This window comes from Lutra lutra, chromosome 14 (assembly GCF_902655055.1).
Source record: "Lutra lutra chromosome 14, mLutLut1.2, whole genome shotgun sequence".
NCBI lineage: Eukaryota > Metazoa > Chordata > Mammalia > Carnivora > Mustelidae > Lutra > Lutra lutra.
The window spans coordinates 2,709,596-2,727,051 of record NC_062291.1 but is presented as its reverse complement, the minus strand read 5'-3'; the positions used below and the strand labels follow the sequence as shown (position 1 = coordinate 2,727,051).

The 17,456-nt window shown below is 43.8% G+C and overlaps 1 protein-coding gene across 8 annotated transcripts in view; it reads left to right on the top strand.

Moving 5' to 3' along the window:
* TTC13 (tetratricopeptide repeat domain 13) overlaps nucleotides 1-17,456 on the top strand; it is a 76,433-nt gene that overhangs the window by 31,759 nt on the left and 27,218 nt on the right. For 4 of the 8 annotated variants that reach the window (XM_047703620.1, XM_047703619.1, XM_047703626.1 and 1 more), the window contains 7 exons: nucleotides 2,787-2,852; nucleotides 4,542-4,634; nucleotides 7,293-7,409; nucleotides 8,620-8,730; nucleotides 14,147-14,229; nucleotides 15,970-16,111; nucleotides 16,359-16,533. In XM_047703620.1, coding sequence (XP_047559576.1) covers nucleotides 2,787-2,852; nucleotides 4,542-4,634; nucleotides 7,293-7,409; nucleotides 8,620-8,730; nucleotides 14,147-14,229; nucleotides 15,970-16,111; nucleotides 16,359-16,533 — 787 coding nt within the window. The remainder of the gene's footprint in view (nucleotides 1-2,786; nucleotides 2,853-4,541; nucleotides 4,635-7,292; nucleotides 7,410-8,619; nucleotides 8,731-14,146; nucleotides 14,230-15,969; nucleotides 16,112-16,358; nucleotides 16,534-17,456) is intronic. The other 4 variants (XM_047703622.1, XM_047703621.1, XM_047703624.1 and 1 more) reach the window with 2 other exon arrangements.

Below are 17,456 nucleotides of genomic sequence, written 5' to 3'. Positions count from 1 at the left end.
CCCGTATCCCTCTCCCTCCAAACAACTTCCTCTGCCTTTTTTTTTCCCCCCAAGCCAGGAAGGATATTAAAATGTTTTTTTTTTTTTTTAAAGATTTTATTTATTTATTTGACAGATAGAGATCACAAGTAGGCAGAGAGGCAGGCAGAGAGAGAGAGAGGAGGAAGCAGGCTCCCCACGGAGCAGAGAGCCCGATGTGGGGCTCGATCCCAGGACCCTGGGATCATGACCTGAGCCGAAGGCAGAGGCTTTTTTTTTTTTTTTTTTAATTTATTTTATTTTTTTTTTAAAGATTTTATTTATTTATTTGACAGAGAGAAATCACAAGTAAGCAGAGAGGCAGGCAGAGAGAGAGGAGGAAGCAGGCTCCCTGCTGAGCAGAAAGCCCGATGTGGGGCTCGAACCCAGGACCTGGGATCATGACCTGAGCCGAAGGCAGCGGCTTAACCCACTGAGCCACCAAGGCGCCCCAAAATGTTTTTAAGTGTTATCTCTGCATGGCAGAATGGTTAGTTGCCCTTTACCTTCTTTTTTGTGCTTTTCTTCATTTTCTAAATTTTCCGTAATTTATAATAAATATTCCAACTACTTATTTGGATAAAATTTTTATTTGTACTAACAATTTCTTTTCTATGGTGCGTATTACTTAAAACATCTTTTTTCTGATTACAAATGTATGCATGTTTGTTTTAAGCCGTGAAAAGGCATACAGCAGTGTAGTGAGTAGAATGGGAACACACCTAGCAATCTCACTCCCAACAGAAAATTACTGTTAGTGTTTTAGAGCCCTTTTTTCTGTGTATGTACTCACCCACACAATCATGTATAAGTATTATTCATAAAATTGCTGTTCCTCTGTAGTTCTATTAACTTGTGCTTTTTTCCACTTAGTGAATAGCATGGAGCCTTTCATGCCAGTCATGTAGCAGTTATAGATCACAACTCCGAACAGAACTGTGTAGGGCCAGGGCAGTGACTGAAATGAGCAAAGTACGTTGCTGTGACCTAGAGGTGATGGGTGGGCTTCCGGTACGCAGATGAATGCACACCCCTCGTCTAAGGAGGTGGCCAGTACTTAGCTCTAGTTTTTTTTTTTTTTTTCATTCAAGAATGCAAAAATGTAGACTTATCTTTGTTGCGCATTTGGATTTTTCAAGAAAAGTTAGAGATCTGTAATTGCTTACTTGAATTTTTCCGATTTTTGTACACGATGGGCTGGTCTGCTGGCCAGGCTGGGGCCAGTGATGCATCCGTCTGCCCCTTGCTACAGGTGTACTGGATTCTGTTTAGTCTTTTGTTTTCCAGTATATGGCATCTTCTCCTCTATTCTGTCTCATTCACTCATCATTGAGGTTGATATGTCTTTTTCTGCATTGCGGGCAGACTCCCTCTCTCAGATTTGCAACTTAATGGTAGATTGATGAGTCTATAAAATGCCTCATCTGGTACTGTTCTATGAGAGTCTCTTTTCTTGTTGGTTTTTTTTTCTTTTTTAAGATTTTATTTATTTTTGCGTGCATGCTTATGCATGAGCAGAGGGAGAAGCAACCTTCCTGCGGAGCGGGAGCCCGATGCTGGACTCTGTCCCAGGATCCAGGGATCACGATCTGAGCAGAAGGCAGACACTTACCTGACTGAGCCACCCAGGTGCCCCTGTTCTGTTAGATTCCTTAGCAGGGTCAGGAGTTTTACCCCTGAACGTATAGCCAGAGGCCGCTCAGTCTTTTTTCTTAAATGTAGGGGAAGGCTTCAGAGAAGCGGTAGAAATTGCAGAGGCTAAATGTAGAGGAGAGGCTTCTCCCTCAGGAGGAGGGACGGCTCATACCACCTGTTAGGGGAGGTAGTGGCGGGACAGCAGACCCCTTCCTTGGGCTGGAGGGCGGTTTCGTCTAGTCCATCTGGGGCAGTCTGCAGGAAGGGTCTGATTCCTGTTCTGACGCACAGTGTAAACAGACTGGAATGGATGTCTTTCTTGTTGCTCATGGGGCAGGCACTGAGAGGTTCTTCCCTTTTCAGATTATTTCATGACTAGGAAGGGGACAAACCAGGAAGAGGCACTACCCAGCACTTCACTCCTTACGTTTCCTTCTCCAAGCCACCATTTCCCCTGTGAGACATGATCTCGGATGCTGCTGGTCATAGAGTTGTTGGGAGGATTGCGTTTTATTTTTTTTTTAATTTTTAAATTTTTTATAAACATATAATGTATTATTAGCCCCAGGGGTACAGGTCTTTGAATTGCCAGGCTTACACACTTCACAGTACTCATCATAGCACATGCCGTCCCCAATGTCCATCACCCCACCACCCTCTCCCTCCCCCTCAGCAACCCTCAGTTTGTTTTGTGAGATTAAGAGTCTCTTATGGTTTGTCTCCCTCCCGATCCCATTTTGTTTCATTTATTCTTTTCCGACCCCCCAAACCCCCCAAGTTGCATCTCCACTTCCTCATATCAGGGAAATTATATGATAGTTGTCTTTCTCCGATTGGGGAGGATTGCATTTTAGATGAGATGACCATGTGACAGAAGCTAACGCAGGGCTCCCTAATGTTGGTTCTCTGTATTATTTTTTCAGTGCAAAACTCTTATTACGTGTCTCATGCAAACGAGCTTCAAGAACACACTCTTCTGGTTGGGGACTGTGCGTGTCCACGTATGTGTGGTGGCAGCGTAAAGTAGAGCTTGTCACTTGGGGCATTAACGTGCTTTAAGCAGAAACTGATTTTTTTGTTTTGTTTTGTTTTGTTTATAGTTTTTGACGTGTTTCTGTTTTGGTCTGACTTAGGAGGAGCCTGATCTGGTTAGTGCAATTTATGGCCGAGGGATAGCCTATGGAAAGAAGGGACTACATGTGAGTATGGAATAGCTCTGTTTGCCATAGTGCCTCCATGACCTGACCCGGACCAGGGTTCTGACAGAACCACTCCCTGTTCATTGAGCTGTGATGGACACGAAGTGGTGTCACGCCAGTTCCCAGATGAGAAAATGGCAGGAGACAATGTACTCAGGATCCCATGGCTAGGAAGGGTAGGGGGTGGGACTGGCGATCTCTACCCAGGGCTTCTGGAAGTCAGTCTCGCCACACTTTCTACTCCCAAAAGGACAGCCTTTGCCAGCCTAAACTTTATTTGGTGATGAGCTGGACCTAGACCGAGGAAAGGGTGAGACTTTGACTGAATATCTAAGAAATATTAATTGGTAAAAATGGAGTCTAGCATCTACAGCGCAGTAAGACTTAGAATTTTGTTTCACAATTTTTAAAGGTTGAATAAAAGAACAAAAGGGTTTTTTTTTTTTTTTTGGTAAAATTTATTTTTATTTCTTATCATATATGATACTTAACCCCAGATAAGTATATTGTCGTAGCCTACATCTCCTTATTTCTCTGGGGGAATATGGGGGAAAGGTTATAATAAATTTATATTTTAAAAGATTTTATTTACTTGAGAGAGAGAGCACACAAGTGGGTAGAGAGATGAGAGAGAAGCAGACTCCCCGCTGAGCAGGAAGCAAAATGGTGGGCTCTTCCCGGGACCCTGAGTTCATGACCTGAGCAGAAGGCAACCACTCACCTGACTGAGCCACCCAGGTGCCCCAATATAATAAATATATTTTACTCAATAAGGCACCGTGGTATAAAAATGAAGATTCCCTGAGATTATGTAGTAAATAATAAAATAGTTTAAGATTCAGATCTCCATATTTTCAGTCTAGAACATTATACATGAACTTTACTGTTGTCTTACTGTGTATTAGAAATATTCAAATAAAATGATGATTGAGGAAGAAACATCACTTTTGTGTCTTCGCCAATTAAAAAAATTCTACTAATTGAGTGCTGGCCTATTGGAGAAATTTTATATTTGTATAATTCTGAGACATAGAGGACTGAGAACAAGCTCAGATTTGGGGATAACAGAGGTGGTAGGAAGTGAGAACATCAGTAAATGACAGAAGTTGACCTAGTAAAGGTCAGAGATAAGCTGCTTCCTAATTCTCATCTAATATTATATCTCAACATGAAATTTGCTTGTATCTTTAATGTGTTTCTAATGTAAAAGTAACATGCTCCTATTTTTAATATAAGAATGACCTGCAGATTTTAAAGTGAACTTACGTAGACTTGCTAAGGTGTAGGTGTGTGGGCTTAGGGGTTTTGATCGACACTGACTCGGTCCTGTGCTGCCCCCACACCGCCCCTGGTCAGCATTGTTCTGCATGCTGGTGTCCATCTATACCCTCGTCCCTCGAAATTCATTGATTTGGTTTTAAAATAAGTTAAATTTAGAAAATGTCCTACCAGCAGTGGAACTTGTGACACGTGACCAGGTCTAATGGGCTGTTGATGGGCAGGTAGACTCGAGTGAGTTAAATAATTATAACTTACTTAAACCAGCAGATCTTTTGTACAGAAGCGAAGTTCCTATTTATTTCTAAATACGTAGTTATATCGTGACTAAATTATTAGTTTTTTCAGAAAAACTATTCAGCCTGGTTTTGAGGAACAGTGTATCTCATACTGAGCTAATACCTTTTCAAGGACATTAAGAACGCTGAGCTTGCTCTGTTCGAACTGAGCCGAGTAATTACCTTGGAACCAGATCGTCCAGAGGTATTTGAACAGCGAGCAGAAGTGAGTGTGGTTTTCTTTTTCCCTCTGTCATTATTGGACTAGAATCTCGGATTTTTTTTTCCCCATTATCTTATTACTTGTAAATTTTAAAGCTCCCTGATACCTATTGTGTTTTCCTCCATAGGTACTGAATGCCTTTAAACATGGTTGAAATTACTAGAAAACTATGGGCTGAGTGATACTCCCGATTTAACGTTTAATAGTAATATTTAGTATAAGAATATGTGGTTATGACATGTGCCACTGTCAGTGTTCACTGAAAAATATATCACACATGATGTTTGCCATGTATATGTATGACATATTTTAGCAAAACTCTATGACAATATGGTCAGAATGAAATTCATAACCACTGAAAGTGTGCACGTATGTGTGTGAGCGTGCATGTGCGCATGTGTGTGTGTGTACGCTTACGTATAATTCTTGTGAGATGTGCATAGAGACGTAGATAGGTAAGGGTGACCACAACTGGTCTTTGAGGGAACTTAGGACTTGAGGGGGAGACAGAGGTAACACGGTGAAGATACCAGGTAACATTTGTGACAGGAGACACGAAGAGGAGGTGCTTCTTCAGGGACAGAAAGGCTCACCTGCGGGGGCCTGGGGGTGCTGGCAGGGGCAGGTGTGGGCGTGTCTGCAGAGGCCTCGCAAGCAGGTGCTGCTAGAGCCAATGAGAGCCCAGGTCTTCGGGGACAAGGTGGAGAACGGGGTGTGGAGACGCATTCCTTTTAATGTTTTTAAATGAAATGTGTTCATCTTACCGTTTGCATAATTAATAGTCAACTACAGGATTTCATTTTACTGTTCATTTAACCATACTAAGGGCTTTAGAATTTGTTAATGTATCCAGTCAGGAGAAGACTTAATCATCTGACCTTATGGGATTCCGTAGCTCAAGTAAAGGAAAAATGACATCCCCCCCACCCCACCCCACTCCCGCCTTTTAGGGGGAGAAAACTCAGAACTAAAGAAAACACTAAATGTTTTAGTAATCTAAAAACTGTGTTTGTGGTGTTTGTATTCGCAAAGTTATAGTCTCTGCAGTTCCATTTCTTGAAGTGAATTTTATGTTTTATTGGGAATTTGGGTTTCTGAATAAAAATCTTTCTCAATTAATGATATAGTTCATTATCTCTTTTCTATTTTGGATTGCAACCATAAGGGTTAAGTGATTGTAATTTGTTTGTTACTGCACGAGAACCTTGTTGGTATTTAAGGTGAGCATTTGGTGGCCAATTTGGTGATATCTGCTGTGGGGAGGGGGTGCTGATGCTTTTTCCCTCCATTACTCTGGTGTTACATTAAAATATTATGTTAAAGCAAGAACTTGAGTGTGCATAGAAAGATTTATATAGTAGCTTTAGAAGATTTGTGTGCCTAATAAAAAGCTAGTTGTGTACCCAAAAATAATATCAGTAATCCAAAAAGTAATTTTTGGTGATCTTAAATATATATAATAATATTCTCCTTCTCTGGCATTACTGGGCAATAATATCACTACTGAGTGATTTTTCCCCTTATTATAGTATATCATTTATATATGTCAGAAATCATTTAATGAGAGTGCTTTCTCTTTCCTACTTGCTGAAAGTCTGTATTAATGGACATAATTTAACCTTTTTTTAGTTACTCGGGTCATTATTATGCATGTTAATTATTATGCTGGGGTGTGATAATTCATTTATATGCCTAGGAATTAATAAACTAGAGAGGGATGTTCTTCCTTCCAAACTATAAGCCCCGACTGCTAGGCTTTTGGATTCCCGGCTGTGTGTTCTTTAATTCACTTCTTTCCTTTCCTGAGCTGCCATTCTTGCTGCTGTTGATGTGCCTTCCTGAATCCTGTCTCTTTTGCCGGCTCTAAGTTCCTGCAGAGTAGGGAGCCGCCTAGTAGAACCTGATGGAAATGACCTGTATCACTGTATCATGAGAACAAAATTTAGCCTAATTTCAGGACACTCGTTCAGGGTGAAGTGCTTGAGCTTGAATGCATGAGTACTGCATACCCATTTTGGATTTTCTTATGTCTTATTGCTGTACTTTTGCATTCTGAACTGTCGTCTCTGTTGTCATTGTCACCTGCACGAGCTCATTGCTGGATCACAGGGGCTTCCCAAGCAAGCTTGCAGACATAGGTTCTTCTGCTCTGTAGATGGTGACCAATGAGCTGGGAGTTAACAGAAAGAGGCTTTTGGAATCTTAGATGGTCTGCCAGCACTTTCTACCACAGAGGGCAGGGCGAAGGCCATGGAGGACTCCACCCTGTGTCCAACAATTTCTCTGCTTTTAGTAGTTCAAAGTTATCTTTCAGATTAACCTTGAAATGCTAAATTTTGTTCTGAAAGGGGGTGAGGAAAAAAAATTCCCAATTCAAAAAAAGCAACATCTGTTGTAACCCAGAATGTGAAACCGTGACAAAGCAATTTACGTGGTTATAGTTCATCAGCCTCCCCCCGTCAGTTGGACAGACTAGGGGCCACTCAGCCTGTTGACTTTGAACCTTGCTGTGTAGTCTGTGGGGTCAGGGATCCTTGTGGGCGAAGAAAGTAATCCTGTGAGTGGAGTGTGGTAAAGTGGAATTGAGAAGTCAGAAACATTGGCAGTTTTGGGGTTGATCCTTGGAAGGTTTCGTCCCTAATCACATTTTTGGATTTATAGATTCTGTCCCCTCTGGGACGAATTAATGAAGCAGTGAACGATCTCACCAAAGCTATCCAGCTTCAGCCCTCAGCACGGCTGTACAGACACCGGGGGACACTGTACTTCATATCAGAGGCGAGTTGTTTTGACCTGGACACATCCCCTTTTGTGGTGATAAAGACTGGACTTTTCCATTTACATCCGAAAGCCACTATTTAATAGATTTGGGTTTGGGGATTTATAATAACATGTCTGTGATACAAGACAGTTAAAAAAGCACTTTCTTTAGCTAAAATTGAACCCAGTAGAGAAATGTTAAGTACCAAGAGGACACATTTTCTTGCTTGAGCTGTCAGCAGTAAGTAATTCTAGACTCAGGGGGATAAAAAGAAAGAGAGAAGAGAAGAGAAATTTGGTTCATTGACTATACTTCCGCTTTTTCTGCATATGTCAGCATGGAGAAACAGATGTTCATGTTTTTGACGTGATTATTAAGCTGAAAAGCACAGTTTGAATTTCCTGGGGTATCACACCCAAGAGCCTTAACCAGAACCAATGTGGGTTCCCAGACTGGAGCTTCTCTGTGGAAGCAGCCAGATCTGGCAAGGTTCTACCTTTATCATCATAATGATATTTATGGTTGTCACAGTTAGTAAGTAGTGGGTTTACATCATTTTAGTAACAATTCCCTGTTGCCCAAGAAAATGGGTTTGAAAAGTTCTCAGCATAACACATTTTAAGGTTGACCTATGGCATAATTATTGTACAAGTGTCCAGTGTAATAAGATGTTAGTACCAGAAATGATAAGTTGTCAAGTTTCTCTAACAGATTATAACCTTAATACTATTTTTTTTTTACAAATAATCTTTTTTATAGTTGAGACAGTCTTTTTTTTATTTTTATTTTTTTATAAAGATTTTATTTATTAAATTTGACAGAGAGAGAGAGATCACAAGTAGGCAGAGAGGTAGGCAGGGGGGCAGGGAGAAGCAGGCTCCTGGCCAAACAGAGCTCAATGCAGGGCTCGATCCCAGGACCCTGGGATCATGACCTGAGCCAAAGGCAGAGGCTTAACCCACTGAGCCACCCAGGCACCCCGAGAGAAGTCTATTTAAATTAAACCCTTGGGGGGTTTTCCCCATCAATTTCCTAAGGAGATCAACTATTTCAACAAAGAGGATAAGAATTCAACTGATATTTGTGGATATGAAATGTTCCCTTTAAAGCCAAAAAGGGCACAGAATGAATTGTTTTTTTTTTTTCTTCTCAACCAGTCAGAAGTAAGAAATGTCTGAATGTCTAATGAATACTACTTTATTTTTCCCCCCGCTCTCCTTTTTGTAGGACTATGCAACAGCCCACGAAGACTTTCAGCAGTCCTTAGAACTGAACAAAAACCAGCCTATAGCTATGCTATACAAAGGTCTAACTTTCTTTCACAGAGGACTTTTGAAGGTGAAAGTGTTGTATACTGTGTATACAGTATCATGATTCTGCTTTTCTCTCGCGGGTGGGAGGATCTTAGTGGGATTTCATTTGGTGTGTTTTAAAAATGACAACTCATGTGTCTATCTAATCGGTTTATTTTAGGAAGGAGTTGGATTCTACATACTTATTGAGCTCCTACTGTGTGGAAGGTACTTGGAGGAAGGTGCAGGCGGAGAAAGGATAAAGGGTTAGTGAGAGGGAGAAAGAATTCGTCACACTTGACACTGAGGAAGGATACAGTTTATAAAGTTTTCTTCCACATATAATTTATCATTTGGTAGAGACACTAAAAAATAAGTGGCATGAACAAAAAAAGTGCTTTGGTAACAGAGATCAGAAAGATTCACTGAAACTGCAGCATTAGAGAAGGTTCCAGAGAGCAAGTACACCTTGTCCTGGGCCTTGCAGGCGGAGCGGACTGGGGGCAGCAGCTGCTTCAGTCAGAGAGGAGAGCACGAGCGCTGGCACAGAGCGTGGAGGTGGCCAGTCTGTGGTGTAGCACATGGCCGGGCTTGAGCACAGGGCTGCTGAGCGGGCAGGTGGGCCAAGGGGAGGCCCTCAGCTGTCTCCAGTGCTATATGCAGAGCACCTTGACTGTAATTCGTAGGCCCAGAGGAGCTGCAAATCTAGATTCGGGGGGAAGTATGTCACTGAGACTCCATCTGCCACTTAGGAAGGGGGATCTGACACGCCAGTGGCTGGAGAGGTTAGGGGCAGAGGGCCACGGGGAGACATTGGCAGTGTTCCAGGGGCTGCAGGAGCAGGTCTGGAGACAGTTTTCCAGCAAGCATGTTGCTGCTGCCGCTTGGAGACTGCTATTAGCTGGGACAGGGTTGAGGGAAACAGGAAAGGGGTCATCCAAGCCGACTGACATATGGGGTGACGATGTCCCTTCCAACCTGTCTCTGCCTCCTGCCCTTGGTTGGGCCCTGAGGGTGCTGAGGACCTATTGTACAGCAGCCTGGCCTTGGGGCAGACACCTGGCTGGGAGCCGAGAGTGGAGCTCTGGTCCTCACAGGGCATCCTCGGTGCCCATGGCCCGCACAGGGTCGGAGCTCTAGTGCAGGTCCCATCCCCGTCTGATTGAAAACGGGCTGGCCCGAGAGTCAGCCTCTGCAGGCGAGAAACACTTCCCACTGACCAGGAGCTCAACAGAGTCTTCCCAGACGGGTTGTTCATCACCGGAGCATTGACAGCTGTGTAGAAGTTCAACAGCGCCTGGTAGGAAGGACACATGTTTGATTGTGGAAAGTAGTTCCTCGGGTCGTGCGCAGACTCTTGGAGGGCAGGGACGGCTTACCTTCCCAAAGGCCTCTGTTGTAAACCCTCAGTGTTGTGGGCCGTGCCTGTCCCGTAGGAGGTGCTCAGTAAGTCCGAGAGGAATAAATGATCTCAAGGACAGAGCCTTGGACTTGAAGCTGGAGGGCCTTGGCTCAAGCATCTGCCCTGCATCCTGCGAACTCTGCCACTGGCCACGGGACCTCAGCTTCTCAGCCCCTCCCCCTCTGTCTGTGGCGGAGGGAGGATTCTGCCCCCCGCCTCTGGAAGGGCTTGCGGGGATTCAGTAAAATCACGTGTGTGCAGGGGCTGTGAGCACGGATCGGGTCTCCGTGATGACAGATTTTGTTTCATTTCATCTCAGTTTCACGGACTCTAGAAAGATAACTCCCATTCGCTAAAACCCAAACTGGAGGGTACTGCATGGTTTCCTTTTGTTCTGTCCTTCCTGCGAGTCTGTGGAGGGTGGTCCGCACCGAGGCTCTTCCTGTCTTGCCCGGTTCAGACCCGCGGCCGTAGGCACTGAGAGCAGGTATTTGAAATGTGCTTTGCGCAGCTTTTCTACCTTATTTTGTATCTGCCCGCTATTCCTCTCACCTTCTCTCAGTTGCCTTACATTAAAAAATTCACAATCACAATACTATAGTCAAAGTCTCTGCCTTGAATATCTCATGGAGGAGAACAAGATTCGAAATGCAAAAAAATACCAACAATCAGTACTGAGAGGTAAAAAAAAATATTCTTTGAAGTGAGCAAATGCAAACAGAGAATTTCACCGTAGACTCTAAAGCTGGTTTAGGAAAGCGGGTAGGGAGGGCTCTTTGTGTTACTTTGAAATGAGAATCTTTCCGAAAAGAGCTGTAACAGAGACGCTAACCGCACATCGGACAAGGGCTGACACTCGGTTTGGTTTATTCCAAATCCGTGGGATGAGAACCCAGACCTAGTACTTATGTTCCACGAGCATTAGAAGCCCCTCAGTGAACCAGTCTTGCCAAATGATTTGGGGCTTTCTCCTCCACACTGTGCTCATAAACAGCATCAGCATGTGGAATAGATGGGAACTTTCTCTTTGCATTTTTCCAGATCTGCTGTCTGAGGTGGTCAAAGAGCTTATGTATTATTGCACTCATCCCAGCGGCGTCCCCGTGAAGTGTAGAAGGAGCAGAGGGTGTCCCAGTTACACAGATTGGAAAACTGAGTCAGTGGTGACATGCCTTCATTAAATTAACAAACTTAGTTTAGCTCTCTTTAGTTTCTCTTGTTAACCGTAGAGACACGAATTGGAGCTATCCTTGTATCCCAAAGCTGGTCTCTTAATTTAGAAATTAATTAAGTGGGTGGTGTGCTTATTTACTTTACGGTGTAATACATTAGAAATCTTTTAGGCGATATTCCATGACAAATGTCACAACTGTCCGATCAGGTAGATACAGCAGACGTTTTGGATTTCCCTGGGGAAAACACAGCGAAGACTTTTATCTGTGATGTAAAGCTACTTCAAACATTGTGTACCTCGAGCTCCTGTTTTTGGGTCAGCCTTCACTTTGAGAGTTCCGTGAGACTGTTCTCTTCGTTGCAATAAACGAGGGACACGTGAGGGATGGCTGCCCGCCGCCAGCCAGGACGGCGGCAGATAAAGGTGGCGACGCTCCTGCTGGCGGTGCAGATCAACTCACAGCCAGTCGGTGTGCTTAGACATTGACTCATTCGAACGTAGTGTCTTTGTTCCCAGTGGCTTCAGATCTTGATTCTGCTATGTCCCCTCTTTGGCAGAATGAGGTAGAGAGCTGTGCAGTGATTAGACAGGAACCCCGAAACCAAAGACTCTTAAAAGCTGAAGAGAAATCAGACTTTGAAGAACTGTGGCGTCCCAGCATGCTGTAAGTGCAGTGGGCAGCAGATGTCTCCCGGGCATCTCCCCTAGACGTCCACAAACACCCCAGACTCGGCACGCCCCGGCTGGACTCCTGACCTCCTCCCACCCCCGCGCCGCCCCGCCCCGCAGCTGTCCCCCCTACTTCCTTACGTTCATTCACACTCTCACCTTCTACCCAGCCTCCCCAGCTTCGAACTTCTCCCCTTCCTTCTCCCTCATCCCCCGTATCCACAGCCAGCAGATTCTTCATTGGCCTTTAAGAATATTTCCTGAGTTTGACCCTCCTTTTCTGTCCTCAGGGACACAGTCTCAGTTTGAGCTTCCATGATCTCTTGCCTGGACCTCTGTAGTCACCTCCTCGTGGGGCTCCGCTCCCTCCCCTGTCCAGCCCGTCTGCTCTGTCGTGGCTCGTGGCATTTTCTCTAAAGAGTCAGTTCGGTGAGGTCCCACAGCCACTCACAGCCCCCAGTTCTCACCACTGGCAGGTGATGTCCTGACTGTGGAGCATGGCAGAGGCCCTTCTCCCCACCCCCACTGTCCCGGCCCCAGCTCCCCACACCAGCCTGTGCCCCATCTTTTCCCTCTCCTCCACTCTTGCCTTCCCCGCCACTGCTGAGCACCCTGCCACTGCACTACTGTCCCCCCTGTCCACGATGCCCTCTTTCTTTACCAAACTCCTTCTCCCTGACCCAGCTCAGTTGCCACCTCCTCCATGAAACCTCTCCTGGTGTCCCCGTCTCAGTTAGTTCTTCCTTTCTCTTTATTCCCCGAGACTTTGACTCATATCTCTATCGTAGCTCTTAGTTTGTATTCTAATAACCTGGTTAAGTAATTGGCTTTCTAACTAGACTGAGTTCTTCGAGGCCAGAGAGAATGACTTGCTCGTCTTTGTGTCCCCTACCCCCTCACACTGCCCCTGGCACATAGTAGGCGCTCAATACATGTTTGTTGAATTTAAAATACAGTTGTAATGCTCCCAAAAGATCAAGACGAGGCCAGGGCCAGAAGTCTAATGAGGAGTAGTCTTCATTTCGGAAGTGATAAAATTTGTCCGTTCTCATCCTTCTACCAAACAGAACACGTTCGGTGGACTTCTTAAAGAGTAGGTGGTTGTCCCCATCATTGCCTTAGAAGAGTTTGGAAGTCAGCCCCTCTGACCCTGCTCCCCCTACAGAGAAAATCAGGAAGCAGGGAATGGGTGATTTTTTTTTTAAAAGAATTAGGATTATGTGCCTATGAAATCATTAAATATTTATTGAGTGCCTACCATGTGCAAGGCATACGACATCTCTCATAGTTTTTTTGCTATGAATTATCTAGGTGTGAAATACACAGACATTTTAGCCTTTCTCTTCAAAGCCATTAGAGATCACGATAACTTTGTAGCCACTGACTTAAGTAAGACACGTCTTTTCCTTGGGAAATGTGTGAAATGTCTTTATAATTTTTTATTACAGTAAATAGTCAAGTCATAATGGAAAGTACACTGAATACAGTTTAAGACTATTATCGTGAAGCAGAACGGTATATTTCATTAACAGTTTCCAGAGGTTTCCACAGTGGCCAGTTGCGCTGTGTCCCAAGAGCTCCTCCCTAGAGCACAGCACTCGTGCTCCCTTCTCCGCAGCCGGCCGGAGCTATGCCCCAGATGCCCCCAACTTAAGGCTTCTGTTTGATTTGGTTTTGCTCTTTCTTTTTCCTGTAGATCATGGGAATCCTTCTGATTCCCAGTCAGTCTGGGAGCCCTGTTGCTTTTTTTATGAACAACGTCAGGCTGGGCTTACTTTTTTGTCTCTTTTGTTGGTTCATTTTAAGGGCTGCTGGTTACGGTCACTTAAGATTATACTTCACACAGTTAGTAAGCTGACTTTCATTCCGCAAGGCCTTTATTAAGTAAAGAAACGATGTTGACACAAGGGTGATATCGTTAGTAATCAAAGCCCTAATGAAAAAGGTAGTGAGAAGCCGTTTTCCCATTCTGGAAGGGAGAAACTTCTACGGCTCTGTTATTATTCATAGCAATGCCTTTGTTTGCTGTTGAAATTAAGTCCTCCTGCCTCATAGTTTGTCATACTCTCTACCTCTCTCTTTTTTGAAGTCCTCATATTTTAAAAAAAAATCACTCTGAGACCATGTGTGCTGTATTTTTAAGTCCTTTAGTGATTTAAGTGAAACTCGACTTCAACAATTATGCCAATGACATAATTTTCTATGTACTTTTTTCAGGAAGCTATTGAATCCTTCAAAGAAGCCTTGAAGCAGAAAGTTGATTTTATTGATGCATATAAAAGTCTGGGACAGGCCTATAGGTAAGAAAAGCAATAGTAGTCGGGGTAGGAGGGAGGGCGTACACTGGGGGGACAAGAGAGCCTCACGTCGTAGTGATATTTTAAAAGACATTGCATTTCTTAACCAAAAGAGATTGTCATTCTGAATCACAGAAGCATTTACAAGCTTGTTGAGACGTTCTCTGTAATACAGAAAGAACTGTGTCAGAGGATATCATGATACATATTATTACCTCTCCCCCCTTTTATTTCTTTATTGTGAACCTTTTTTTTAATTAACATAGAATGTATTATTTGCCCCAGGGGTACAGGTCTGTGAATCATCAGGCTTACACACTTCACAGCTCTCACCATAGCACATACCCTCCCCAGTGTCCATCACCCAACCATCCTCTCCACAATATTATTACCTCTTTAAACAACTTCTCTTCATATATATTGGTCTAGAAAATGTTAGTTCTCCAGGGTGATCGTTTTGAATCGTGGCATTATACATTGTTGAGTCACAGATGCTGCTGCTGCTTTCTAGGCAATAAGTAAGCTTAATTCCCACATCACTGTGATCGTTTGAAGATTCCTAGGTGGAAGGGATGGAAAACGATGCTGCATCATTAACAGGATAGATTATGAGATAGTTATGGCGCATCTCTATCAGGACTGAGAAGTTGTGCCTAGACTCTGGCATCCCATTCCATGCATTACCCTGACCAGTATTGACTTTCAAACATTTTTACACTCTGACCTGAAAAGGAGATTGTGTGGCGTGAAAGAAGGGGCTCGGGATTCGGGAGTCAAGCGGTGTGGTTCCAGTTCTGGCTGGCCCATGTTATACTTGGATGTCCTTAATTTCCCTGAGCTTCAGGGTTCTCCCTTGCAAGCTACTATAAAAGTTAGAAAAGACACAGTGACAGAGATCCAGGGTCGAATCCAAGAGCTTAATCTGATGGCGGCAGCCGGAGAAGCCCTCTTACACTAACTTGAGGAAAGTGTCTTTGGATTTGTTTTGGGTTTAAGTGATGACCTTTATCCTGGCTGTCCCACAGAATTGCTGGGGACGTACACTGAAAACAGATTTGAAAGCACCCAGAGTAATTAGTAAAATGTAGAAATTTAAGCGGATGTTGTATTATTTAAAAATATTCATTATTAACAGAAGATTGACACGTGGAACGTTTTGAAGGTGCTTTTTTTATTTGTAAACACGTAATACATAAAAGAAGGCTGGTGGTAATCATTTCCATTCTGAAATGACCACAACTCTAGACTTTTGTTTTAAATTTTAAATTGTGAAATGATTTGCCAGATTTTAAGTGAAGTGAACTTCTGTGACAGAAAAAATAAAATTTAAACTTCTGAATTTGATTCAGAATGATGAACCTGTGTATGATTGTAAACTACATGGCTTTTCCCCCCACAAGGAAGAAGCATGGTTTTATCCAAATACTAAAATTTACACGCAGTTTTTTAGGGTTGGAGCTCATGAATTGGGGAAAAGGTTTTGAATAGGCGCTTGTCTTTGGGAATCAGTAAATTCATCTCCCCAAAGACTTCCCAGGGCTTTGTGCTTATCCTACGAGCTGGTAGCATTTAGCAAAAGCAAGTGGGATGTAGCTGAGCCGTAAAATGGTAAACTAGAGACGGGAACATCCGCATCAAGGTGTGGTCGGGTTCACATGTGGGACCGTAATCCTGAAGCCACCGTACTCCGTGTGTTCACTGAAATGCTCTGCACTGTGCTCATCACTGTTGCCCAATACCTAGAGAACTGGGCAATTTCGAAGCTGCCACCGAGAGCTTTCAGAAGGCCCTGCTGCTCAACCAGAACCACGTGCAGACCCTGCAGCTGCGGGGCATGATGCTCTATCACCACGGGAGCCTGCAGGAAGCCCTGAAGAACTTCAAGGTGGGCCTCCGTGAGAAGCGAAGGACCTTGAGCGGGATGAACGGGGAGGAGGGCCAGGAATCGTGTTTCCGCAGGAACAAAAAGGGAGAAAACCATTGCCACATCCTATAGACTACTTTAGGAGCGTGTATTTGGTCTGCTTTAGCCTGGAGGGAAAACGTTTCCAACTCGAGACTGAAGGATAAAGCACTTAAAAGTCATGGGCGCCTGTACTGATGCTAATGGAGCCTTTTCTCCTTCCTTGCAGCGGTGCCTGCAGCTGGAGCCCTACAACGAGGTGTGCCAGTACATGAAAGGACTCAGCCATGTTGCCATGGGACAGTTCTATGAAGGCATAAAAGCTCAGACAAAAGTCATGCTGAATGATCCTCTCCCAGGCCAGAAGGCTAGCCCGGAGTATCTGAAAGTGAAATATCTCCGAGGTAAGACGTGAAATGGCCCAGTCATTGAATTTTAATGCTCAGAGCTGCAGAAATCATATTGCTTGTCTCTCTGAGGTTTTGTAGGAGGCAGCCGAGTCTCGAAGACACGCGGTAGCTTGAACAGAGCTCCGCCCTTGGTTTGCAGCCGTACCTGGACTGGATAAGGGCCCCTGTCTTTTGTTTTTTTAAAAAATATTTTTTATGACATTTTATTTGCTTGTTTATCAGAGAGTGAGGGAGAGAGAGCACGAGCAGGGGGAGGAGTAGGCAGAGGGAGAAGCAGGCTCTGTGCTGAGCAGGGAGCCTGATGTGGGACTCAATCCCAGGACCCCGGGATCATGACCTGGGTGGAAGGCAGACGCTTAACCAACTGAACCACCCACAGGCATCCCTGGGCCCCTATCTCCTAAAGACTGGCCCAGTACTTTGTCTGCCACTGCCTGCATATTTTTTTAAAGTGAAAAAGATTTTACTCGAGTCAGAAAAAACCTATCCTGAGCTGAAAGTGACAGTCATCTGGGTATCGATGTGTCTCATCACATCTCGTCTAGAGTCAGAGGAAAGTAACATTTTCTGAGACTTTTAGTGTTAAATGTAAACTTTGATCTGTCATTCTTTCATTTCACAATTCTCACATACTTTGGAGACATTCATTTGGGATGAGGAAGAAAGCCAATCTTTAAGCTGTCTTTTGTTTGTCAGAGTCTCACCTTTTCTTTGCCATACATAATGGTAATTTTTTAAGTTGTTTTGTTTCAAATGGATATTTTAACTGAAGTGCAATTAACATTCAGTGTTATGTTTGATTCAGGCACAAGATATAATGATTTAGTAATTCTGTACATTCTCTATGCTCATCACGATAATATTTTTATTGTTCACACAGAGCAGAAATCTTTACTTCCCCTTCTGCTCTTTCCTTT